Consider the following 27,162-nt stretch of genomic DNA (forward strand, 5'->3'; position numbering starts at 1 on the left):
CTCTGCCATTATTACCTCTGCCATTTTTACCTCTGCCATTTTTACCTCTGCCATTATTACCTCTGCCATTATTACCTCTGCCATTTTTACCTCTGCCATTTATACCTCTGCCATTTTTACCTCTGCCATTATTACCTCTGCCATTTTTACACCGAGCCTAAATTTCAGGTGGACCCCCCCCCCCTAAATTTTTTGGCTTCCGCGCGCCGACAATGCCTATATCCCTGGAAGTTCTAACCAAATATAGTAAAAGGGATACTCCAGTCTGAAGATAATTTGATTTGAACACATTAAGAAAAATCAGACAAACAAAACACTGAAAATTTGATCAAAATCGGACAGGGAATAACATAAAGTTATGGCATTTTAAAGATTTGCATTATTCCGGTGAAACAGTTCTAGTCATGAATTTGAAGCAAACGGATGATGTCATATCCCCACTTGTTCTTTTGTATTCTATTATATAAAATTAGGTTTATTCATTTTTTTTCCTTTAAGTACCAAAAATACTGGAATAATAACTGATTAAGTGCATGAAATATTACTTGCTGCAACTTATTTCATTACAAAGGAGACATCATTCACACATGTATGAAAAAATGGAAAAAATATGATTTCATATACGTGAAAAAAGGAAAGTGGGGATGTGATATCATCAGCCCAAACTGTTTTCACATTTTATTGCTAAACTTTAAAATTCAATAACTTCGCTATTTGTTATCAGATTTTGATAAAATTTTCGCCATTTTGCTTTGTGAATTTTACTGTATTTATTTAGATATAAACATGTTCAGCCCGGAGAATCCCTTTAATTATCAGAAATGGTTTGTCAAGTTGGGGGAAATTGCATTTTTTTTCTTTGGGTTTAATTGCCCTGGTGTCTCTGTTATAAAAAAATTAACAAAAGAATATATAATATGTAAATATGCCTTTCGGGATACTGAGAGGCAAGGGCAGCGGAAGGATTTTTTGAAAGGTGGGGGGGGGGGGGGGCTGAATACGCAAATAAATCATTCACAAATGAACTGTCATCTTCATTTTTTTAAACTAGTTTATTCTATTAATTTTCAATTACGTTGTATTTCCATAATTCAATGAAAAATATGACAGCAAATTTGCATAAACCAATATAAAAATATACGAATAGGACAAAAATAGATGTAATGACATCTTTTTAAATTCTATTTACCACCCCCACCCTTCTGCGTTCCCTTTATCTTACAATATGTATTTCAATCAGTTAAGCCTACCCAATTCTTGCGAGAAAAAATGTAAATTAGGTCTAATAAAAATGGGGTCGTTTTCCCCAGGTCACTTTGGACGACATCTTAGATGTGAAAATTTAGAGAATTAATTTTCCGACTACATCTTTTACCAAAGATGGAGCTGAATCAATCCCTTATTGTTGTGAACTAACTTTTACAAATATATAGTTCAAAAGAATATTATACGATGAGTGGTTCAAATGAAAATCCTCAACCTTCTCTTGCCCGGATATCTGGTTTTAGCTTTCAATTATCAAAATTTTCGGGCAAAGCTGGTTTGTTTGATGGAAATCTTCGGTCGCCAAGAAACGCCGCTTCCAGTATCTAATGACGTCACAATCCTGGACAAATATATTGACGACAATATCCGTGTTCCTGAAAATCAATACCGCAGCCGCAGGTTCTACCCCGAAAAATATGAAAATTACGCACCGAGGATGAATTGACCATAAAAAGAAGGAAATAATTTTTGGAGTGACGGATTTTGTAAGTAGAATTACTATTATAGTGAAATAATGATTCACAGATTAAAAAACATGTCCTTTAAGACGATTTTGTGTCGAGTTGGTGCTGTGACTTAATTGGACCCAAATTGGTTTGTTCAGTCCCACATCATTCATATTGATGTTTTGAGCGAATGTGAGAGTGCGCTGAACTGAGAGTGCACGAGGAGATCAACTAAAAATGCAAACAAAATGCGACCATTCTGGCATGGCATGTGCATGCAATTTTCATGCACAGATATCTAATTATGCTATAATAATACAGAAATTCAAATTATACAGCCTTAGCTTAGTTACAGTACACTAACTTTTAATTTTACAGGCTTGAATCTTGATCGATTGATGGGAGGATCGACAGATGAGATACACTAAGCAGACATCAGTCAATCAATGGGTGATTTCAATAAAATTCAAGTAGTCTTCGGTGTTGGTGTTGAAAGTGTAGAAAGGCCGCTAAACTGAGCTCCAGCAACAAGCTGGGTTCAGAATAGCCAGGCGGCTTCTAGAGAGTAAAAATCATTTACTAACGTAAGGTTTCTCTCATCATACGAAGCCAGGACTTCTACCTCATAGACCCACACAAAGGAATTAGCCAAAACCTGAAACTTTCACCCCCGAGATTTCTACTTTCCTTCTAAAAGATCTAGCTCTAAATCATGTACATGGGATAAAACTTCGTTTCCGACATTTCTATGCTCTCGTTGTTATTTTTAAAACAAGAATTCATCAAAAAAATGAAAAAATATTGTGAAAAGACGGAAGAGACTTGTCCCGATGTTACGCCGCCATCTTGTTTCTTATTGTACTTCTCCAACGTTACGGACGCGAGCGTCGCATAATGTTGGGGAAGTAAGACATATGATCCCGTTATCCAAATTTAATGATTTTGGTATCATATTAAAGAGAATAAAATGCTCCAAATAGCCTACTTAGTTTACATTTTGTTACTACCATAATTTTGATGTGGCATTAAAAAAGGAAGTTCAAAGTCTCGTATCTTGTGAATAAAAGTATCATATTTTTGTAGTATTGATAATGGCAAATCCAATAGAAATACTAATTTTTCACCTTTCCTTTAGGATCAAGTGTCAGAATTGCTTTCAAAATACCCTTCCCCCACTACTCCAGAAAGGCAATGCAAAACTGCACACAAAACATCTGCACTCTGTGTGTGGTCGTGTGTTTCAGCTGTGTGTGTGTTGTGACAAATTATACTACAGAGCCTATTGGGAGCATTTGGTGGAATTTCATTCATAATTCATTTGATTATTACTCAAAAACTGATCCATGGATTACTATGAAATTTGGTAGATTTCTATTTTGCACTATTTTTATCAAGATCTGAAACAATCAGACAGTTTAATGAAGTGGTTGATGAGATAGAAAAATCTTGCAGTCTTCCTAATAAAACTTAGACATAAGGGTAATAGTGTATTGCTGAAGATCCTGCCTGAGTTTCAGGTCACATGATTAAGGTCAAAGGTCACTTAGGGTCAACGAACTTTGGCCATGTTGGGGTAATTTGAGGAATTATCATCATAATCAAGTAATCAAGTTCTTTCTTCCTTCTTTTTACCCTTTCTTTCATTCATTCTTTGTTACTTTCTTTGTTTCTTTCTTCCATCCATCCTTTCTTTACACTTTCTTGTTTTTTGTTTCTTCCTTCTTTCAGTCCTTTCTCTCTTTCATTCATTGCATCCTTTCTTCTGTCTTTTGTTCTTTCTTTCTTTTTCCATCTATCCTTTTACCTTTTCTTTCTTTCTTTTTTTACTGCTTGCTTCCTTTCTTCTTTCTTTCCTTCATTCCTTCCTTTATCTTTCGGTCTTTCTTATTTTCCTTTCATCTATTCTTTTACCTTTTCTTTCTTTTTTATATTGCTTGTTTGCTTTTTTCATTTCCTTCATTCTTTTTTCCAATCTATCATTTTACCTTTTCTTTATTTCTTCCTTAATTCCTTTCTTTCTTCTTTCAATCCTTCCTTTCTTTCTTTTTTTGTTCTTTCTTTCTTTCTTTTTCCTTCTCTCCATCTCTCCTTTTACCCTTTGTTTTTTTATGGCTTCTTTCTTTCATTACTTTCTGCCTTTTATTCTTTCTTTCTTTATTTATTGCTTGCTTCATTTCTTTCCTTCTTTCTTTCTTTCTTTCCTACATTCCTTTTTTTTTCTTTTGTTCTTTCTTTCTTATTTTTGTTCTTTCTTTCCTTCCTTTCTTTCTTAAGTTGTTTCTTTTTTTCCTTTCTTCACATCTATACTTTCTTTACCTTTTCTTTTTTGTTCCTTCATTCCTTCCTCTCTTTTATTCTCTCTTTCTTTCTTTCTTTCTTTCTTTCTGTCTTGCTTTCTTTTTGTCTTTCATTCCTTCAATTTTTTTTTGGGGGGGGGGTAACAAGAAAGGACAGCAAAATAAACTTGCGCCATTTTAAAATAATTTCCTTATTTTTTGGGACCAGTAGATTTTAGGTTCGGACCAGTAAAAAACTGGGTATCCGACTGGTCCGACATGAAAAGGTTGGACCAGTAGAAAAAAGGGTTAGTGTGGAGCCCTGTCTTAGGTCACATAATCATGGTCTAAGATCATTTTGGGGTCAATGGATATAATATTTTATTATCATATTAGTGTTTTCTTCTGTGATTAATTATTCATTGGCTGTTTTCAAAGGAAGCACTGCTGCTATATCGAATTGCATAATGCAGGCGAGACTGCCAGAGGCATTCTACTTGTTTACATTTGTGTGTTACCGCAGATGCTGACTTTCTTCATATGCACCACGTGGTATACAATATACATGTATATGCGCCATCACATGTATGAGATCAATACTGTTATGTTTTGACCTCATTGGTACTAGGAGTGAACCTGTTATTACATGAAATCATAATTATTTCACATTTCCATACAGTACATGTATGTGTACATACATTACAACTTTTTTGAAGCACTTGCCTGGTCTGGCAAATTTTTGAATAGTTGGAAAATAATTGCCCAAAAATATATTTCACTTTCCCCAAAAATTTTTTTTATCCCTCTAAAAGAAAGTATTGCAGTTTTATATACCATTGACTTTTTTCCCTATCATTTCAACAGTACCTCGTAAATTCATGATTGTATTTTTCAGTGATTTACATTGTAATATCTTGCCCGCCTTGACCAAAAATATAGGGTCAATATGCCATTTAAATAATTTCCTCTCATAACATTCATTTTCATGTATTTTTAAGGGGGCCAACAAGCCAAGGCACACAATAAAAAAGGGGGGTCACAGAAAATAACTAAAGAAGAAAGAAAGGAACGAAGAAAGAAAGAAAGAAAAAGAAATGAAGTGAGGATGGAAGAATGGATGAAAGGAAGGAAGGAAAGAAAGAATAAAGAAAAAATGTGTCCTTCTTTCTTTGAAAGAAAAGAGAAATATGTAAAGAAAAGAAGGGAGGAAAGAAGGAAATAACAAAGAAAAAATAAGGGAAAAGAAAAAGAAAGAAAGAAAGGAAGGAAGGAAGGAAGGAAAGAAAGAAAGAAAAATAGAGAGAATGAAAGAAAAAAAATGAATAAAGATAGAAAAGGATAGGAAGGGAGGATGGAAAAATGGATGAAACAAATAAGCAACAACAAAAAAAGAAGAGAAAAAGAGATGCAGGGATAGGAAAGAACAGAAGAATTAAGGAAAGAAAAAATGAAGTTAAGAAAAAAAGGAAGGAAAGAAAAAAGAAAGGCATGAAAGAAAGAAGGAAAATAAAATTTGTCTTTCATTATTTGAAAGAAAGAAAAGGGGAAAACGGGAAATAACAATAAAGGAAAGAAAGAAAGAAAGAAGGGAAAGAGAAAATAAAGAATGAAAAGAAGGATGAAAGAAAGAAAGAAGAAAATAATGAAGGTTAAGAATGAAGGATGGAAAGAAAAAAAAGAATGATTAGGTATTGGAGAGGAAGAAGGAAGCAAAGAAACTTTAAGGAATGAAGGAAATACAGAAAAAAGGAAAGTAAGAAATTTGAAGGAAAGAAAGAAAAATGAATGAAGGAAAAACAGGAAAAATAAGAAAATAAATGGACACAGAAAGAAAGGGAGGAAAAAGTGGGATTGAAAATAAAGATAGAAAAAAAGCATGAACAAACGAACAAACGAAAAAAGGAAAGGATGAAGAGAGAAGGAATTAAAAGAAAGAAAGATAGAAAGGAAGAAAGCTCAAATTTAAAACAAACCCAAGAAAATCACTGCTGATATTTGTTTACAATGAAATATTCTGAAAATAATACCCCATTTAGATCTGTCTCTGTCTCTCTAGTGTCACACTGGGCAATCGTCTGGAATGAACACGGCATGAAATTCCTTATCAAAACATGAGGTACACATGCAAGGGTCGTTGAGATTAGAACAAACGTCAGTGGTAATCGCGAGATGCGCTGTGATCGTACCTATTCCAGTGAAGGGAAAATGCGCATTCAATCAATTCTTAAACATTTTCTTTTTTTTCAACTTTTCTGGGTTTTTTATCTTTTTTTTTCTATGAATTTTTAGGTATCTTGTTTTAATATTTTCATCTTTTATTAATTCTTATGTATATTTTGTTCTCTCTTTCTGTTTTCTTCTTTATGATTTTCTTACGTATTTCTAAAATATGTTTTATTAATTCTTCGTTCACTCTCTTATCTATAAAATCTTTCTATTTTTCAAATCTTCTCTTCTCTTTTCTTCAATCAATTGTGTATTTCATTGTTTTGAGTTTTCTATCATATTAAGCCCCATATAATGTTTCATATCAATACTATTATAATTATATGCTTACTTACTGTTGGGATATACTAGTAGATGGTTCACTCAACGGAGGGTTGTGTTCATGATCAGAATCTCACTGCATGTTCTTACTCGATGATGTCATTCACGGTCAAAGATTAGGGTCTCTGTCTCCATAGAAGTGCACCATGCAAATAATGCATACAGTGTGTGAGGGTGCAGAATATTTTTAATCTTCACTGTAAATCCTCATCGGCACGTTATGCTTAAGCTGTTGTCTCAATGCTAGGATCACATAAAAGTGATGGCAATTCCCTATATGATGCAGACTTGCACTGAATGTACACTTTCCGTACAGTATGTTGCTTTGGCAGCATATATGAGACAAAATATTTCCTCATCTCAGATCAGGGAAATGCAGTTAAATATTGTAAATGCCTAGATGTCTATGTAGACATGCATTTCCTGAAGTTTTTAGTTTGGTTTTTCTCCGTATAATTCTTTTCAAATTACATAGTAAAGTGACCTGAATCCAGACTTGAAAGCCTACTTCCTTAAAAACTCTGTTTCCTGTATTAAGTGCATTTATATCCTCAATCATCTAATTTGACTTTAGATGCTTGAGTTACTCTCAAGTGTGAGAATTGTGAAGGAATTTAAGGAAAAGAAAGATGTGAGCTTGGTCTGCTTGAAGAGGAGGAAACGTGACATTTCCTCTTGATAAGAGCCGGTATTATCAGAAAATTGATCATTTTAATTATGATTTGAGCTTGTAGAGAGGTGAACTCAGATCTTAACTAGGAAATTATATTTCTCTATTTCTTTTGTATACTGTTAATTGCTACTAGCAATCTATGTTTCAATCTACAGTATCTCTGTATATCTGTCAAAATATCTATCTATCTATGTATTTATCTACATATCTATCCATCAATCATCCATCAATCATGAAAAATTACGCTCCTCGTGATAAAGAGCCGATATTTGAGAATTAATCATTTTAATGAGAGTTTTGATTTGAGCTTGTAAAGAGGTGAAATCAGATTTCTTTATTCTTTTGTATGTTAGTTGCAACTATCAATCAATTGTATTTTTTCTCCTGCAAGTAGCAGGTTGGTCCTAAGTTGTAAGACTTACATGTATGATTGATTTAGGGGTCTGAATGCTGGTAAATGATTGCCCTTTATTGAACAGATTGTTTTAGTTAGAATGTCAGTGTTGCTGCACTGGTCACTTAGTTAGAAAATTTGACATGACGATAATAGTGCTAATGCTATCAATACTGAATTTATTATTTAATTTGGAAATATTTATTTCCTCATAAGAGAGGGAGAGAGAGAGAAATAGAGATATGTGTATGGGGAGGAAGTGTTTCATGAAATGTTTCGAGTAATTCATGCATACATCTTTTCTTTTCTATTTTTTTTTAAATTTTTCTATTTGTTTTAGCTGAATATAATTTCATTATTCATTTCTTTTTGCCTGCAACTTATACTCTAATTTTTAATTGAAAAAGAAAAAAAAGAAAAATGAATCTTTCACTTTACCCTCATCATCCCCACTAGATTCAAAGATGTTCAATTGTTGTCTTCTTGCTCCGATGTACCCATGTATTGCATGTTTTTGTTTATATTTCATTTTGTATTGCAGCTCTGTACTCCAAGCCAAGAAAAACAAAGCATAATGTAGAGAAGAAGAGTATACTTGCAGATTGATGGCATGACCAAGCCAAGGCAACCTAGGCCTATAAATGGTTGGATGGCATCATCCGGGCACGACACATTGCTACAGTACCCAATACCAGGTAGTACGGTCCGAGCCAGGAAAAGCAAAAGACGGCCTCCCCATACAGACCCACCGACGGCCATGGCCACCTCACTCAGTCCTCGTTCATTACATAACGACAGAGTCTCGTCCCTGTCGATGCCGACGAACATGCTGTCCCCTCGTAGCTTCCAACCATCCGAGGTGTCCCCAAGGACAATGGCCGCTGCTTCCCAGCAGCTCCATGACCTGACCCGCGAACAGTACCAGGAGAGGAGACGACCACGTCAGATCATCTTCTACCGCAACGGTGACCGATTCTTCAAGGGGAAGAAGATGTTGATAACGCCGCATCGCTACACTTCGTTTGAAGACCTTCTGAGTGACCTGACGCGGAACATGAAGCTCCCTTACGGCGTAAGACAGATCTTTACGCCAGATGGGACGAAGGTCAGAGACATTGAGGAACTCAAGAACGGAGAGTCCTATGTCTGTGCTTCTTTTGAGAGGTTGAAGAAATTGAAGTATGCATCTTCTACAGGATTTCCTGGTTGGAATACAGGGTCCCAAAGTAAGTATCACATACGAGTTTGATTGCACTCACATTGACTAAAATATTTTCCTGAAAGAAATTGTATAAAAAGGTTTTAATATTTTATATGTGGGTAAAAGTACTTGTAAGCTTTCAACTTCTTTTCATTTTAAGGCAAATAGAGCAAATTCTGCTGAGCTGAGGATTTTTCTTGAAACCATAATTCATATTAAGTTCATAATGATAATGAAATAAAACAGCTGCAATATTTGGGCTGACTTTTTGTGTGTGGTCCCATACATTAATTTATTAGTGAATCCAAAGGGCATACATTGGGCTGTTTAAAAGAGTGGAGGAGTTACATGTAGGGATACCCTATTTATCAACCTCTATGGGTTGCCCTTTTAGTCCTTTGAAGTGAAACATTATTGTTTAAGCCAAATTTAGAATGCTACGATGTATCTCAGTGTTTTATAGGGAAATGTCATTGTCAACATGTCATGTGCACAGTTAAGTGCAATTTTCTGTCTGTAATCTTTGTACACACGTACTTTGTCTGAAAATACGCTTGCATCCCCATTTTTATCACAACTGTGTTCATTTTATCTCAAATCAAATGACCGAAATTATTATTGTTATGTCCATTAGGGCAAATCGTGAGCATATACACTTAGTTTTCTACCCCCCCCCCCCCCTTCAGAGAGAATTTTTTATGGAGGCATGAGCCAGAATAAACCACAGAAACTTACAACCACCAAATGAACTATTATCAGTAGATTTCGACGCTGCATGTCACAAGCCATTTGCATGGTAACGGTAAACAATATACTTTAGCTGCTCTGTTGTGGATCCTGTCAGAGCAAATAGAAGAAACCTGTGCTTGGTGTTGCTATCTTGACTGTTCATGGTTAGGAGAGCTGAACAAATAGATTGTTGCATTAAAAGCTCAACTACCAATGTAGATTATGTAACCTAATTTGATATCCACTTTGGTGGACAGAAAGTTCCTCAGGCTAAATTACCTCAATTGCATTTTCATGCATACATACTGCAATAGATATAACCCCTTCAGGAAAGTAGGACACGCTGGAAAATTCATAGAGAGTAGCCTGTTTTTTAATTTCTTTATATCAAAATTTATACGCCCGGCAATTGGAGACTGTATATTATACTTGAAAGCTCAACACAATATTTTCACAAAAGTTTTATGCAGCTGTCAAAAATGGTAACTGATATTTTGTCAGTTACGGTAGTCAATAATTGGCAGACTATATGAATGGATGTACATTCAATCTTTTATTGATGCGATCTGTTCATTTTGTCTGTTCATCCATGAACATGTACATTTCACGTCATTGCTACTAATGAAAAGCGGTAAGCTATTCTTGTTTCTTGTTGACGTACATGTATGATCAAGGTAGAATGGACTTAATGTAAAAATGTACCAGATATTTTCATGACTGTGGTATGGTACTTTGTGCTGTTAACTAATATTAAGAAATTTATGGTGAATCTTATAATGAGAGTGAAACTAATAATGTTCTGCATTGCCTCAGTACTTGTTTATGTACATGTAGCTGATTCTACAAGTTTATACTTTTTCAATTTCAGATTACAGATTTATTTTTATTTCTCACATTTGTTAATGGAGACCTTTGCATATGATCGTTTGAAGTTCAAACATCAAAGTTGAAAAACAATTTATACAACCCATCTCACTTTGGACTTTGAAACCCATATTGATTGCTAATGCTACATTTACATATGTGGATGTGTACTTTTTTTTTTTAAGAATGCTCATGAATGAATAAGGTGTATTCACACCTTCATGATAAAAAAAAATACCCATAAATTATGAGAACTTTCTCAGGCCTAAAAATAATGAGATCCTTCTTCATAATTACAAGTTGGCTTTGTTTAGTTTACGGTATTGACTTTGCCAAATGGTATTCAGAATGACTGTGAAAACATTTATTTCAATTGGCTGTCAAATAAGACTGCCAAGCCCTTTTACTATGAGAATTACCATAGCAGCATATTGAACATTATTTTTATTGAAAATATAGGCCCGTAGTAATAATTCTTTGCATTCACACTGACACAAAATTATATAAAGTTCTTGTACATTTAATAAGTGAGCAATACTTCATAATTATATTTCTTCAATGTATAACGAGGAATGAGCATTATATTTTACCTTGCCTTCCTGCTTGTGTGAATATTCTTGTAATTTGCAACCTTGGCAGACACTTGTATTTTTTTCATAATTTTGATTACGTACCAACTATTTTCAAGATACTTTACTGTCAGATACATATATGTATGCAAACCACTAGATATTTGCCCTATTGAGGCAGGTGTTCACGTGCCTACCTCTAGATCGGTCCCATGTTACCTCAATGAAACCTAGCTACCTTTAAGGATCTTTGGCTTATCAGGGTAATAATCTTGATAATCTCCATGTTTGAAGACTAATCTGAAGTACATGAGTATAATCTTGTTAAGGTGTACTGTATAATGATCTGTGCATGTATTAAACATGTTTTTTGTGGTTCTTGATTAGAAGAAAACAACTTGTGAGAGAAGAAGCTAGCATTCTCATTTCCACAAAATTTGAATTTGATTTTAGGGTTAGAAGCCAGAATGATGAAGTAGCAACTCTGACATCTCTCTCATTCTTGCGGATATTTCTGGACTACATATAACACTTTTTGGGCAGTTTACCAGCATGTACATTGTTTTAATCAGGATCAGGATTTTAACATACCAGTATCATTCATATTGTGAATAAATTTACTAATAGCATCTTATTCATGCATTTTATGGAATAAACCATCCTTGAATGGGAAGCAGTCCTAGTGTAAACTCATCAGGCAAACATCGTGGACAGGATGGTTTGTATTTCATAACCTTTATTTTATTGGTACTTCATTTCCCATTCTAAGTACTAGTAATACTAAAGTACCCCGGTACTTTCTCCCCCTCTTTACTCATTTCTATATTCACAACACTTGATGAATTTTCAATGAAACCCGTTTGATTTTTCATATTTATTGAAATCAACCTGCTGTCGAATGAATAGACTGGGCATAAAAAAAAAATTATAGACTTGAAGAGTCAAGTAGAATACAAAGCATGGTGATTTCTATTTCCCCATCCTGTAGACCTATTAATTGTATACCATGCTTGATGTATGATGTCAATCGCCCATCTCATTCCACTTAAGATGGAACTTTTGCAAGCCGGTTCAAACAAGAAAGAATATTTTTATAGAGTACAAACAATGTTATATTTGCCAAAGTGCTTATAAAACGATGAAATCTTTTTCAACTATCCACTTGTATTTTGTGACTTCTCCTACATGTAACACAGGGTCTGCATGTACTCTCGTGCTACTAAAGTGCTCATTATCATAGGATATACTCAGTGGAAACGTGGCTTCTTTGTGGTTTCATTTTATTTTTGCGACAGAAATGGGTGAATTTTGCACAAAGATATTCGTTAGGACTGTTGATGAAATAAACGTTGCCCATGCATAGTGTGAACGACATGTATAGTGCTACCATCAAGCATGCACATTTGAAAAGTGGATTTATTTAATGCTGAAAATGTCAAATGGACATCCAATCTACTTTAAGAAATATGTATGGGGTAGGCAACAAAAATGCTGTCGTCGCTGCACTTGTGCCTGTCAAGGTAATTAAAAAAAAACTTACCTACAGTACACGTACATATTTATATGTATTTTTATCAGTGATTTTTAATACTTAGACTGTGTTCCTTTGTTATTTTGTTTGCTCCCTTTTCATTTGAGCACTATGAGCATCTGTAATGAGAAGGATTTGGTGCGTTTTGAATTGCATTCATTATTATTATCATCATCATCATTACCATCATTATTATTATTATTGTCATTATCATTATTATCATTATTATTATCATTATTATTATTGGGATTGCTGCGGAAATTCCCAACATTTGAGGAAAGACGTCTGAAATTGCAACCGAATGCCCCCCCCCCAAAAAAAAAAAATTGATTAGTATACCTCACTCAACAAGTTGTATTTGTGCTTTTGACTTGTCTCATGACCCATTTATTGATGATCAATCAGGGTCTGTGCCTGCAGACTACCTTGGATTATGCTAGCTATGATATAATTATTGCATCGATAAAAATGTAGCAATTTGCTTTTTCTAGCCTTGTGCTTGAATCAGTATGCCTACATTTGTAAAACTAAGCAATCGGCTGTGAGGGAAAGTTTAAGATTGCAGCCATCTTAAACCATGGAAATGTCTATTTACTCACATGTTGTTTTATCACTGTTGACAAAGAAAGGGGGTTGAATCAATATTTGATCATTTCCATAAAAGGGCCCAGTGGGATGATAATACATGTACACATATAGAAAAGTTTCCAGATTGACATTAGAATGTCACTGAAATTTTATATCCGATATCAATCCATTCCAAAATTCACAAATGATATAGCACCACTTGTAATCTTGAAGGAAAATACAGACTAATTTCATTTGGTGTGAATCTCCCAACCTGCTTGTTGACTGTTCATGTCCACTACAGCAGCTTATGTGTTGTATCGATGGCAACCACTTGCACAAGGACTAGGAATGTGCCATAGGACAAACATGGGCTTGCACTACTTTATTGGCATTTGTCAATAGCTCTGCAACTCAGCCTCTTGTGTGAAGGAAATATCCCATGACAACAAAACCAATACCCCAAAAACAAACACTTGAGCTTTGTTTAATACTTCATATTATTAAGATGTACTTGAGATTTGGTTTAATTGGTGTTGGATAATGATGGGATCGGGATCGTTTTTTCCTTGAACTCATTTCCTTTGATTTCTGTGGATCGATACTTCTGTAATTCATTCACTTATCCTGGATCATGATTAGGAGATGTATTGGAACAAGAATAGGAGACTACTTTTGACATGTTAGTTTCTCAGACTATAAAAGTTTTTTCATATAATTCTGTGAATATACATTAATTTTGTAACTATTTTGTTCGAACGTACAGGGTCTATATCAATTCTAGGCCATCAGAGGCCTTGGCATTGGATGCCTTGTTTATTGGCCTCAATGCTATCTTCATTGGCCTTGGATATTGTTGTGACCTTCTTAATTTGTCTAATTTGTGCTGTTATTAAGAAATATGATCTGTAGAACAATGGCCTTACCCTGAATATGTCAAAATTAAAAGGCTGAATTATGTATAACGTGACTGCCTATGATATTTACTCAATTCCAATGAAATTGTGATAGAAATCCACTAGACTGAGATATATTCGAAAATGATATCCACTTTTGAATATTTATCTTTGAATTTATTTCTTATTTCTGCTTGGCATTTGTCTCTTACCAATATTCCAATCTTTTTGTCTTCCCATTTGCAGGGAGAGATCCAAAGAGTGATGCACATCTCTACACCCACATACCTGTTGGGTTATCCTACCCGACCGAAGGAAAGTATGCAGAGATGTACGGCAGGACTACCTTTGGTTCCGGTCACACCGGCCCAGGCTCCTTTGCCCATCATAGGAATAAAGCTGGAGCAAGTCTTGATGGAGATTCCAAAGCGTTGGGCATCCTTCATTCAGACCGAAGCCCCATCAAGCCAAGAGTGGTCAAGATTGTCAAGACTGGACCCAAGCCTAGGAAGATGGTGTCTCTGCTGATCAACAAACGTAGTGTACAGTCTTACGAACAATTGATCCAGGATGTCTCAGATGCCTTTGGCCTGCCAAAGTACAAGAACAACAGGGTACGGAAGCTGTATACGGTGAAAGGGAAGGAAGTGAAAAGCCTCGTTGATTTTTATAGAGACAAGGAGGGAGTGTTTATTGCATCGCCATCTAGAAGCAGCCTCTCGGAGGATACTTTTCTTGACATTTATGAAGAGCTCTTCCCAGACAGTCCGTACGCCCAGAATTTCCGTAAGAGGAAAGGTAAAAAGAAAGATGGAGCAAAACATGATAGTGGAATAAGTGATGAGGAAGTCAAGATAGGAAAGAACAAAAGAGACAGAAATAAACTGAAGGACAGTGATTCAAGGTTGAACGATAGCAGGGGGTCAGATTTGACAATCGATAGTTTAAATGTTAATCAAAAGGACAGTGATTGGAAGAGGGAGGAGGAATTGGAGAGGAGAAGGAAGGAATTGGAGGAGAGAATGCAGGGAGATATCAAGAAAAAGGAATCCGAGTTACAACAGAGAGAAGAAGAATTACGATTAAAGGAAGAAGAGTTGAAGATGAAGGAGCAGGGTGAACGAGAGAGGAAGGACAGAGAGCGAGAAGATGAACTGGCAAGAAAAGAGGCAGAATTGAAAGCAAAGGAGGAAGAATTGAAGAGAAGAGAGAAAAAAGAGGGGCAGAAGCTGCAGGAACTCCTAGAAGCTGATGCACAGCGTAAAATAGAGGAAGCCAGGTTGAAAGCACAAGCTCTGGCAGAGAGAGAAGCCAGGGAAGCAGCGGAAAGGAGAGCAGCGAATGAAACATCAAGGAGAGAGGAAGCAGAGAGAAATGCAAAGCTTGAGATTGAGAAGAGGAAAAGAGATGAAGAAGATCTCAAAAGAAAAGAAGAAGCAGAGAGGAGAGGAAGACTTGAAGCAGAAATAAATGTCAAAGAAAAAGAAGCAAGGAGAGCATCAGCAGAGAGGAGGGCACGCGAGGAAGCGGAGAAGAGGATCCAACAAGAACAAAGGCTCAAGGAGAAAGAAGAGGCAGAACGAGAAGCGAGAGAGGCAGAGAAGTTGGCCAGGGAGGAAGCACAAAGCAGGGCTCTCTCAGAGAAACAAGCAAGGGATGAAGCCGAGAGGAAAGCAGAAGAAGCGCTTCGATACAAAGAGGGACAGGAGGAAGAACGCAAGAAACGAGAAGCAGAAAGACTTGCACGGCTTGAGGCTGACCTGAGGAAGGAAGTGGAAAGACGTGCAGAGGAGGATTCCAACCAGAAGGATTCTCCTTCTCCTGACTCTCAAACCGATGCCAATGATAACATTGTCTACAAACAAGATGAAAGTAACACTCCTACTCCAGAAACACCTGAAGAAAGATTCATCCACCAGCCTAGAACTCTTGTCAAGAAGTCTGATATCTTGGTGAAATATGATATCGGGGCTAAGATTGGTGATGGAAACTTTGCCGATGTCCATGAAGCCACCAAGAAGGAGACAGGGGATGTGTTTGCCATGAAGGTCATCGAGAAGGCAAAGGTTAAGAACAAAGAACACATGGTGGAAAATGAGATTGCTATTATGAAGCATGTTCGTCATCCCAACATCGTAAGGCTGTACGAGGAGTACGAGACTCGGGGCCATATCTACCTTGTGATGGAGTACGTAACCGGAGGTGATCTCTTTGATGCTATCACAGAGAGTGTCAAGTTCACAGAAAGAGATGCTGCTCTGATGGTGACTGACCTTGCCAAGGCCCTCAAGTACCTTCATGACCTGAATGTCGTCCATCGTGATCTGAAGCCTGAGAACTTGCTGGTAAGTCCAAGGAAGAGAAATCATAATCAGAGGCTTGTTTCATAAAGAGTTAATTGTAACTTTTCCATTTATGGCAACTACTATAACAGGGCTCAGCAGCTAATCACTCTCATGTTTTCTATGGAAGTTACAATAACGACTAAATTTACGAAAACTGTCAGTCTTTATGAAACAGGCCCCTGGAGTCCATTACATAAAACCTACTGTAATGGCAAGTTTGCAGTTACTCTTCATGGAATAGTTGCTATGGAGCAATATGCCAATAAAAATCTGGTATTCTATGAAGAAATAGTTTGATTGCAAATTACTATTATAGTAATTTTTTATGTGGTTCTTTTCAAGTCCTGGAGTATGTTCATCAAGTCTTAGAGTATGTTTGTTTTACATTTAGGCACTTGTCTAAAGTCATAATGGAGTAGCATTCCTCTGAAATGCAGTAACAGTGTCATCAATTAGGATGGCATTATTTAAAATTCTGTTGTGATTCATTCACCTTGACTGACATAAATGCAATTGATATTGTTTGTACTGTGATCTGTTTAATGAATATGTATGCTGACATTGGAAGAAATGGAATAATTTAATTTCAAACCATTTCAGGGTTCCCACAGTCATGGAAAATCCTGGAAAAAATTTGTGGTCATGGAAAGTCAGGGAATTTGAAAAATTTGTTAAAAGTCATGGAATTGCATTTACCTCTTGGCTATGGCAGCTTTCCAGTTTGCCGTGTCTCGCAACTCTCATACTCTGCTATCATAATTGGTGTTCATGATTTCCATTTTTCCCATTTTTGTGACATCTCAAATTCTACATAACTCCCGCGACTTCACAGGAAGTCATGGAAAGCAGCAATTAAGTCATGGAAAGTAATGGAATTCTGTATTCAAATTTCTGTGGGAACCCTGCATTTCCTTCATACATTTTCTTTGATTTGTGTCTCTTAAAAAATATGATCTGTTCATGATCAAGTAGTGTACCGTATGGGTACTAGTATTCAACCCGGTATAATTCAAAGATTTTGACATATTCCCCAAAATATTTAGAAATAGGGAATTTATCTTAATTTCACACCTTTGTTATTTCCAGGGTAATCTGTTGTCGATATTTTCTTTGTCAATCTGTCGACTGTATGCGCGGAGGATCGAATTATGCGGCGATGGCCTTTTGCACTGAATGGTACTAGTATTCAACCTAGTGAGGATTGATAGCAAATCTCAAAAGGGTTTAGATTGCTAAATTAGATCTAGATCTATGTAAATCTCTGGCTTTGATTAATTCCCTGTTTGGTCTCATCTCAAATGGTCTAGTCCATAGTCGGATGGGACAAGGGCAGATTGAGAGATAGGGCCATCTTTCATCGCTAGGTTGAATACTAGTGCCGACGGGTTGAATACTAGTACCAAAATCCGTCGCCGTATAATTCGATCGCCCGCGCACACAGTCAACTGGTTGAAGAAAAAAATAACGGAAAAAGAATAACCAGCATTTGCTCTTGGAAATAAGACGAGTCTGAAATTCAGGTAAATTCTATATTTCTATATATTTTAGGAAACTCTCCAAACGGGTTGAATACTAATGCCCTTACGGTACATGTATTTGTTGACTGTGAATGTAGCTGTAACTACATGTGTAATCTCATTCTGAATCGTTTGTGTTTAGGTGAACAAATCCGAGTCGGGGGAGATAACCCTGAAGCTTGCTGACTTTGGTCTTGCGATGGAAGTGAAGGCACCTATCTATACTGTGTGTGGCACACCCACCTATGTGGCACCTGAGATCCTGGGAGAGACAGGTATTTAGATGTGCTTGTTGTTGAATCCATGAAACTTGCTCAGTGACAATTGCTTCCATGGATTCATCTGTACACAGAGACACCAACCCTCCTGATTCCATCTTAAGCCCCCCCCCCCAAAAAAAAAAATGGCCCCAACTCTCAACTTTACTATCACCGACTTTAAATCGTGCCAGAAAAAGCATGTTTAGATACTTGGTATTGTGTTAGTTTTTTAACATGTCACTACTGCAAAACAAGGCTCAGATTGCACCAGAGAGCATCTGCATGTAGCAACCCAGAGCTCTCAGTTCCTGACTTAGGATCCAAGCAACACAATTGGATGTCAGTTCCAAATCCTATATTGTTATTTCCAAAAGTTGGCATCTCTGCCGTACATTGAGCTTCAGATGAATCCCAACACTAACCCTAACTTACACATTATTTAGAACCAAACTATACTGTCACAACACCAATACCAGCCCTTTTGTCTTCAGAAAAATTGATGCAGGGATGGTTGTTGCAGGAACATATCGTCAGTGATTTTACGAACCGGCTCAAACCTGATTTTCGATCAAATTTTTGGAATTTATTTGTTTGCATTTCTGAAAGCCCTTGATTCGCTCTATTGATTTGCCAAATTTCAGATTAAAATTTTTAGTATTTAAAGAATAAGAGCATATTTAATTTTCTTACGAACTGGCTCAACCCCCTCCTTTTATTTTTACGAACTGTTTCAAACCATTCTTTGTGTACTATACAGTCTATGTTATGGCGCGCGTAGGTCAAAGGCCCGACCTAGATGCTGTGCGTATGTGGTTTGTGCTGATAAAAATCATGCACATGGCATGATTTTACGAACTGGCTCAAACCCCCTGTTTTGGGTAAAAATTAGTAGCTTCTGAAATGCATACATGCGCTTCATGTCAAATATTGAAAGAATGAATACGAATTACGAACAAAATGTTGTATATGTATGCTTTAAATTGGTATAAATATTTGATCTTGTTTTATTCAAAACGCGGAGTTATGAGCATTTGAAGAACATCCAAACTTTGAATGCGATTTTCTCAAAATCATGTTTTGGAAAACCATGCGAGGTTTGAGCCAGTTCATAAAATCACTGACGATATGTCGGGTCAGCATATATATGCCTACTACAAAAGGCACATTTAAAAGTAATAGTTCACTTTAAGATCTGTAAAATTGACTTTCAAAAATCTTGATTTTTTTTCATTTACAACATAAAGCTGTTTTTATTTGTTGTGTGTATGTTTGTGTATATCTTTCAGGATTCATAATGCTGACTGTCCTTCCTCTCGCTCTCTGCGTGCATCTTTCTGTCTGTCTCTCTCCCCATACCTGATAGCCAAGATTCATGCAATATGATGCTAACCAGGTCCAGTAACACAAAGTTTAGCGATTGATTGTATGCTTGATTTTCACGATTGATTATAGTCAATGCAATCAATCAGAGAAAAATGTTCTACGATCGTTGCTAAGCTTTGTGTTACGGGCCCCAGAACATTATCTCATTGAAATTGTTTATATTTGATGTGTTTGTATTCTTGTAGGATACGGTTTGGAGGTCGACATGTGGGCGATAGGAGTCATCACTTACATCCTGCTGTGTGGATTCCCGCCATTCCGGAGCCCAGATAGAGACCAAGAAGAACTCTTTGAACTCATCCAAGCAGGAGAATTCTCTTACGTCTCACCTTACTGGGATAACATCTCCTCAGGTTGGTGCATTTTTAAAGGACAAGTCCACCCCAACAAAAAATTGATTTGAATAAAAAGAGAAAAATCCAACAAGCATAACACTGAATATTTCATCAAAATTGGATGTAAAATAAGAAAGTTATGACATTTTAAAGTTTTGCTTAATTTCACAATATGCACATCCTGGTCGGTATGCAAATGAGGAGACTGATGACATCATCCACTCAATATTTCTTTTGTATTTTATTGTATGAAATCTTCTAATTTTCTCCTCATTGTCAAGTGAAACAACGATTAATCCTCCCTGAACTTGTGGAATTAGCATTATTTAATACCTTATGGTTCAGTCAAGTTGGTCCTTATTGTCAAACCTGTAAAAATGAAATATTGTATAATTCAAACAATAAAAAACAAAAGAAATAGTGTGTGATGGACATCATCGACTGTCTCATTTGCATGTCACTGAGTTGTGCATATAACTATTTTGTGAAAAATAAGCAAAACTTTAAAATGCCATGATAACTTTCTTATTTTACATCCGATTTTGATAAAATTTTCAGCGTTATGCTAGTTTGATTTTTCTCTTTTTATTCCAATCAACATTCTTCTGGGGTGGACTTGACCTTTAATCATTCTCCAAGAGCAAGTCCACCTCAACTAAAAGTTGATTTGCATGAAAAGAGAAAAAAAATTAAACAAAAAATAATACTTAAAAATTTCATCTAAATTGGATGTGAAATAGAGAGTTATGGCATTTAAAATTTTGCTTAAATCTATCAAAGCAGTTATATCCAAGTTCGTGTACAAATGACGTCAGCCAGGCACTTTTTTCTTTTGTATGTTATCATGTAAGAAATTAAATACCTTTTTTCCGCTCTTAATGTGAAATAAGTTTTGATTCCTCCTTGAATAGATGGGATTGCTATTGATTCAGTCAGTCTCAGTTTTTAATCTCATTTCATTTTCTCATTTCCAGCAAGTACGAAATTCATACAGATATAAAATTAAATGAAATGAAATTTGGCAATTAATTAAAGTAGAATACTTCCAATTTAACTTTTCTTTTATAAATTTGAAACCGAAATGAATAAATACTCATTGCAATCCAAAAATAAAAGAAACTATCACTAAATTAATACTGTTTAGAAATTTTTTCAACATGCTTTGATTCAATGGAGATGTTTCCTTATTGTCAACTAAATAAAAAAAAAATGAAATATGATATATTTCTTATAATAAAATACAAAAGAAATAGTGAGTGTGTGATGTCTACTTTCTAATTTGCATATGAACCTCATCATGCATATAACTGTTTTTGTGAAAAGAAGTGAAACTTTATAATTTTATAATTTTCAATATTTAACATCAGATTTTGATGAATATCCAGCATTATGTTTGTTTAAATCAGCATTTTGTAGGGGTGATATTTTTCTTTTAAACTTTAGAATTTCATACATTTCAATATTTGACATCAGATTTTAATGAATATTCAGCATTACCGGTATGCTTGTTTGTATTTCTTATTTGTTCAAATCAACTTTTTGATGGTGTTGATAAGGTCTAGTCATTATTCCATTCTTGAAATGAGGGTGGTGTTAGAACTGACCTCTAAATTAATTAAATAGATGTATTTCCCATTGTTCATATTGAAAGTTTTATGTATAAAGTTATATAAATATAAAGTTTTATTGGATGCTGTCAGATGTTGCAAGTATCACAGTTAATGTTGGTGATCTATTGGGATTTTACCCATTCAAGAACACTAACCCCTCGGGATTGGGGAAATTGTTATTTCAAGTTCAGTGCACATATCCCCCCCCAAAAAATAATAATAAAAATACTCATAACTCCTCCAATTCTTCTCTATCTATCTATCTATCAATCGCTCTATCTATCTATTTAATCTATCTATCTATCTTTTTAATCTATCTTTCTTTCTCACAAGCTCTTATCCATGATTGATCACATATTAATCAGTACCTCTCTGATCTTCCAAATTTGTTCCTTTGAAATAATTTATTCCTTTTTCATTTCCATAAACTTACTTTTCATCATTAACCACTATGATTTTTTTTTCTTCCCTGTTCCAGCTGCCAAGGATCTTATAAACCACCTCCTCGTGGTCGATAAAGAGAAACGCTACACAGCTGGTCAGGTTCTCAAACATCCGTGGGTCACCAGCGAGGGCGCTGCAGGCAAACAAATCAACCTGCAGCGGGAGGTGTCGATGAACCTTGAGAAGAACTTTAAGGATCGACGGAGTGCGAAACGGAAGCCAGTCGCTCCCAAGAACTGAAACAGTCATGTCACAAAGTGAATGGAAGACCTAGTGTAAATATATATGTATGAGCATTTATTTTAGCACAATATTCTTCATATTCATATTTATATATCATACACTCACCAGTGACAATTCAGGAAGTTTTACTAGTAATTTATTATGTATATCTAGATATTAACAATTCATTGGTTCCATGACCTTTGCTCCTGCAACAATTGCTCCTACTGAAAATCAATATATTAAGCCAGACATCAACCTGAACTTCAAACATAATGTATAGCTTAATCCTATTCCTCACATTATTCTGAACCTTAAACCCTACGACAATCCTAACCTTCACATATTATCTCCAGAGAAACTTGCGGAGGAGCAAGTGTCGCAGGAGCACATGTCCTGTTACCATTTCAGGAACTGTTTGACAATTATAAGGAGTGAATCTGATTCAAATTAAAACCAGGTAATCTTCAAATATATGTTTGAGTAAAATCTGAAATAATTGTATTATATTGTGAATAAAGTCTGTATATTCAAGAAGTCTTGGTAAATGCAGGGTTTTGGTTTTTTTTGTATCCATATATCATAATCAAGACAATTCGAAATTGAATATATATCATCATGCTATGACAAAAATTGAAATATATTCTCTGTCTTTATGATATCCTATAAATCTTGTTTGTGATAGATAAACATAGATTTGAAGCCTGTCTATCAATCTGTCAATCAGTAGAACGAATCCTTTTCAAGGCTGCGTATTTGAGGAATGATTTTTACACCTCAGGAATACTAATATTTGATAGTCAGTTTCTGATGATTTCATGTCTGGGTTATATTTGTTATATGTGACGTGACCGTGATTTCTTAGTTAGCTTTGTGATTTCATGTTCAATGTGCAGATATTTTGTTTGCATGTGGCAAGGAAGACCGTGATGTTTTTTTATCATTTGCCTTGAATGCAGTATTATGGCAGGTCTTACTTAATTGGATGATTGTCAAGTTTAGGCTTTATTGTTAGCGTTGTTGTTGGAAGCATAATCTGAATTTACAAAAATGGTCAAAATCACAATATTGATATTATATTGCTAAACACCAAGTTAGACTTGGAGTTAGCCAGTCTTATTTCAAGTTTGGTGCTGTGCTGATGTCAAAAAATGAAGTAACACCAATATCAAAAATATTAACACAGAACGTGTTGTGGCATGTGAAAATGAATCTACAACAAACTCTGGGATTCAGTGGGAAATAATTGTTGATGTTAGATTTCAGACTTATGAAAGTTTCTTTTAATCAGAACAGTTATGAAGAAGTTTTGGAGGCTGCTTAGCAATGTAGTATCTATTGATATATAGTATACATTGAAGGCAATTTACAATTTATTTTTGTCATCATTTTCCTGCCTCCGCCCACCAAAGGTGGTTTCTGTCTGGAAGCCACTACGTTCTCAGGTTATCAGTCAAGTCATGGCTGGTTTTTTTTTTCTCATATAACCAGTACATCATTTGGAAATTGACTTCTAATTTATGCTTGATAGATACAGTCAAACCTGTATTAGTGGCCACCTGCCTATAATGACCACTAAAACTGATTCCCATGAAGGAAGATTGTGTGTATAAGAACCTGTCTATAGCAGCCACCTGCCTATAGTGACCACTAAAACAGATTCCAATGGAGGCAGGTCGTGTGTAAAAGCACCTGTCTATAGCAGCCATCTGTCTATCAAGGCCACATTTTGTGTTTCCCTTGGGTGGTCACTGTAGACAGGTTTCAATGTACTTATTCAATTTGGGGTTATGAAGGTCACAGAGGCTTGCTGTGATAATTAAAGAACAATTTGAAGGGTCACCTTCAATCTTGGGTCATATGAGTTTTACAGTGATGTACTGTACCGGAGACTAATGGTGTTCTGATTAGATTTTTAGAACTTATACTGGTCAGACATTAAATTTCAGGGTCGTGTCTTACAAAGAGTTATGATTGATCCAGTCAATCGTAACTCTATGGAAATCCATCAATGTCATAATTTTTTTTACAGGAAATTTGCAAAATGTCCTTTGTAAACAAAGGCGAACACACAAAATTGTCAAGAAAACAATGAATTTATGAGTATACATCATATCTAGAAAATATTTTGAACAAATTTGCATTTAAGATGTTGACGTTGCTGGCCGTCCATAGTTGTGGTTGATCAGATCAATCGCAACTCTTTGTAAGACGGGGCCCAGATCTGGCATGGCAGAGGCATAAATTTCAATTGCAAACAGTTGAGACTATCTTTCGACATGCTGGTATCCAGCTTGGCATGGATGGCATGCATGGTTTGTGTCTTCAAAATTCAAAGAGCCTTGCCTCTCTTGCTTCTTGATTTGGGACAATAAAAACAATATATTTGGGGAATTAAAAAAAAACATTTTGATAGGACCATGTATAAGAATTTTTTTTAAAGTGATTGACTGACAAGAAATGCACAGACTATATGCTGAATTAAACTTCTCAGTGAAAAAAAATGGTTACTCAGGAAAAGAACAAATCCATACTGTATGGTGTATTCCGTCAAGTTATTGTTCTCTAGCACGTACAAGATGATGCTGAATCATGCATTTGTTTGTGTTGTTTCATTTAATACTTTTTTGTGTTTATTTGTTTTATGTCAATCGGAAATGTCAAAATGTCAATTTCTCATCCTGCTTTCTTGCAGAAAGAATGCAGTATATTTACATATTCTGTCTATCTATTGCATATACATTTCTCTCGGAAAAAATTTGACAAAAGTTTGTTATTACGTGTTCTATTTGGATGTATAAAATGTTGAAGCATCTCGTAAATCAGCAACTCTGTAGTAATCCAAGATTGTAAATGTTCCTGTTTGGCGTGTGGAATACAGTACGCAAAGCTTTATAGTATGTGTGTATATGTAGTTCAAACTTGTCATCATTCATAGCAATTCAAGAATAGTCTGAAGGTTGTCATGATTTAGTGCACCACTATTAAAACATGTTATCCAAGAATGATAGTGATATATCTCTTAAGTACAGTGCTGTGCAAATTATGGTAAGCTGATAAAAAAATCATCATTCTGAAGAAAATCAAATGTAATATTTCAACTTCAAATTCAAATGTAATATACATGCACATCACTTGTAATTAAACGTTAATATTTACGATTCAAATTCAAATGTAATATACATATATACATCACATATAATCAAATGTTAATATTTACAATTCAAATTCAAATGTAATATTTCTTAATCAAAATTGAAATGTAATTTATAATTCAAATCGAAATTCATATCTAAGATCATTAAGCATGCATTACCATTGCCAGTTTTTCTGGTACAATAACTGGCAACACCCTAAAATAGAAGAAGTGGTTTGGTTATAAGATAAGGAAAATATTATGTAGTATATTTTTTGTTGGGTTACATGAAGATTAACATCACATTGGATGCTGACAATTTGTTTGAGATGCATGATTGAGAATATCTACTTCAATATCTGGAATCTTAATAGGACATTCATTTTGATTGCTAGTTTTTGAAATCACTGTTTCATTATGGGGGAAAACTCATATCATAATTTGGCAATACAATGGCTACATTGGTTATGTAGAAGCATTCAAGATATCAGAGCTGCCAATTATAGGATTTTATCATATTTAGTAGGATTTTTAAGGGAAAAGTAATACTAAATACAATTTTTATCCTAGAAATAGGATTTTTTAAACTTGTAAGAATGATGAGTTTTCAAAATTTTAAAAGAAATATAGGATTTCATGCTTGAAAATAGGGTAAAAGGAAATGAAGAATAGTCTTTTTTTTAACAGTTTAGATTGGCAGCTCTGTTGTATACATGAAGGCATGCCAAATGCTATTGGGGGTGTCACAGGATGCAAGTACACCCTTTGCTATTTTTTCATATTGAATTATCTTTTATTAGTTGATTTCCCATCTGATATTCACTTATTCTGTGAATTTACAATGTACTCATAATCTTATATCTTAGATTATTTTAGTCTCCATTTTGGACATTATTTGCAGCTTTAATAGATGTATTAGATACACTGTGCAGTACTCATGTGCTCTAGCTACTTAATTTACTGTTGTAGTATGATATGCATGTTTTCTATTGTATGTTCTTCAGTTCAATTTCTTCCATCATTACAGTATAACACCTTGAACAAAAATAAAATGTAGTATTATTGTAATCAGAAAGAAAAAATGTTTTTATGCTTAGATTTAAAAATCATGTACAGTAATCTAGTATGTTTTGTATTATATTTTTTTTTATCAGATGGTTTAAAGTAAATGTATTCAAAGTCATAGTAAGGAGTGATTTTTTTTCTATGTTAGAATGGCTAATGTAGCACAAACTATAGTTTTTGTCACTTTTAAAATGAAATAAAGTATGTGATTAAATAGCTGTATTAAGATGGATGAACAGGGACATGTCTTACAAAGAGTTATGATTGATCTGATGAGTCACAACTATGGAAAGCCAGGAACACCAAAATACATTATCATCTTGACAAATCAGTGTACTCCTCTATGTGTCCAGAGAGGCATTCTATAATTTTCATAGATGAAGAATTATGACATTAATGGCTTTCCATGGTTTAAGATAATCAGATCAATCACAAGTCTTTTTTAAGGCAGAGCCCAGAATTCAAGTTTTGATAATTCTATCACAAAATGATTAATGTTTATTCAAGTCTGTGGAATAACCTTCCAATCACAATCGTGGCTTTGAAACCTTGCTTCGGTATGTTTACACAATCAGATAAATAGTTGCATCAGAATGATTTTGTGTGAGAGTAGAAATTGAAAACAAATAATGTCTGCATTATAGTGCCTTTACACTCCTTTCAAACCTATTATAATCTTTCTTTTCAAATAAGTATTCTTCTTATGCAAACAAAATAAGCCTTGAAGCAGAATCTAATAAATTCAAATAAAGATACATGCATTTGTTTGTGTTATTGAATTATGGAGTAGATGTGTCATAAAAAGGCCAGGTCAACCTACCTTGAATAGAGAAAGTGTTCAAGTTTAATGGAAAAAAAATCATCAGATGTAGGAGATGGATCTTTA

General features: G+C 35.0%; 1 protein-coding gene across 1 annotated transcript; it reads left to right on the top strand.

The window, feature by feature from the left end:
• The first annotated feature begins 978 nt into the window (after window positions 1-978).
• Window positions 979-27,031, top strand: LOC129257791 (serine/threonine-protein kinase DCLK1-like). Its single transcript, XM_064096426.1, has 6 exons — window positions 979-1,751; window positions 8,144-8,828; window positions 14,206-16,304; window positions 17,964-18,096; window positions 19,650-19,817; window positions 21,888-27,031. The coding sequence occupies exons 2-6, from the start codon at window positions 8,213-8,215 to the stop codon at window positions 22,091-22,093; spliced, it is 3,222 nt and encodes a 1,073-aa protein (XP_063952496.1). The 5' UTR covers window positions 979-1,751; window positions 8,144-8,212; the 3' UTR covers window positions 22,094-27,031.
• The last annotated feature ends 131 nt before the right edge of the window (window positions 27,032-27,162 follow it).

The sequence above is a fragment of the Lytechinus pictus genome, chromosome 3, assembly GCF_037042905.1.
Source record: "Lytechinus pictus isolate F3 Inbred chromosome 3, Lp3.0, whole genome shotgun sequence".
Taxonomy (NCBI): domain Eukaryota; kingdom Metazoa; phylum Echinodermata; class Echinoidea; order Temnopleuroida; family Toxopneustidae; genus Lytechinus; species Lytechinus pictus.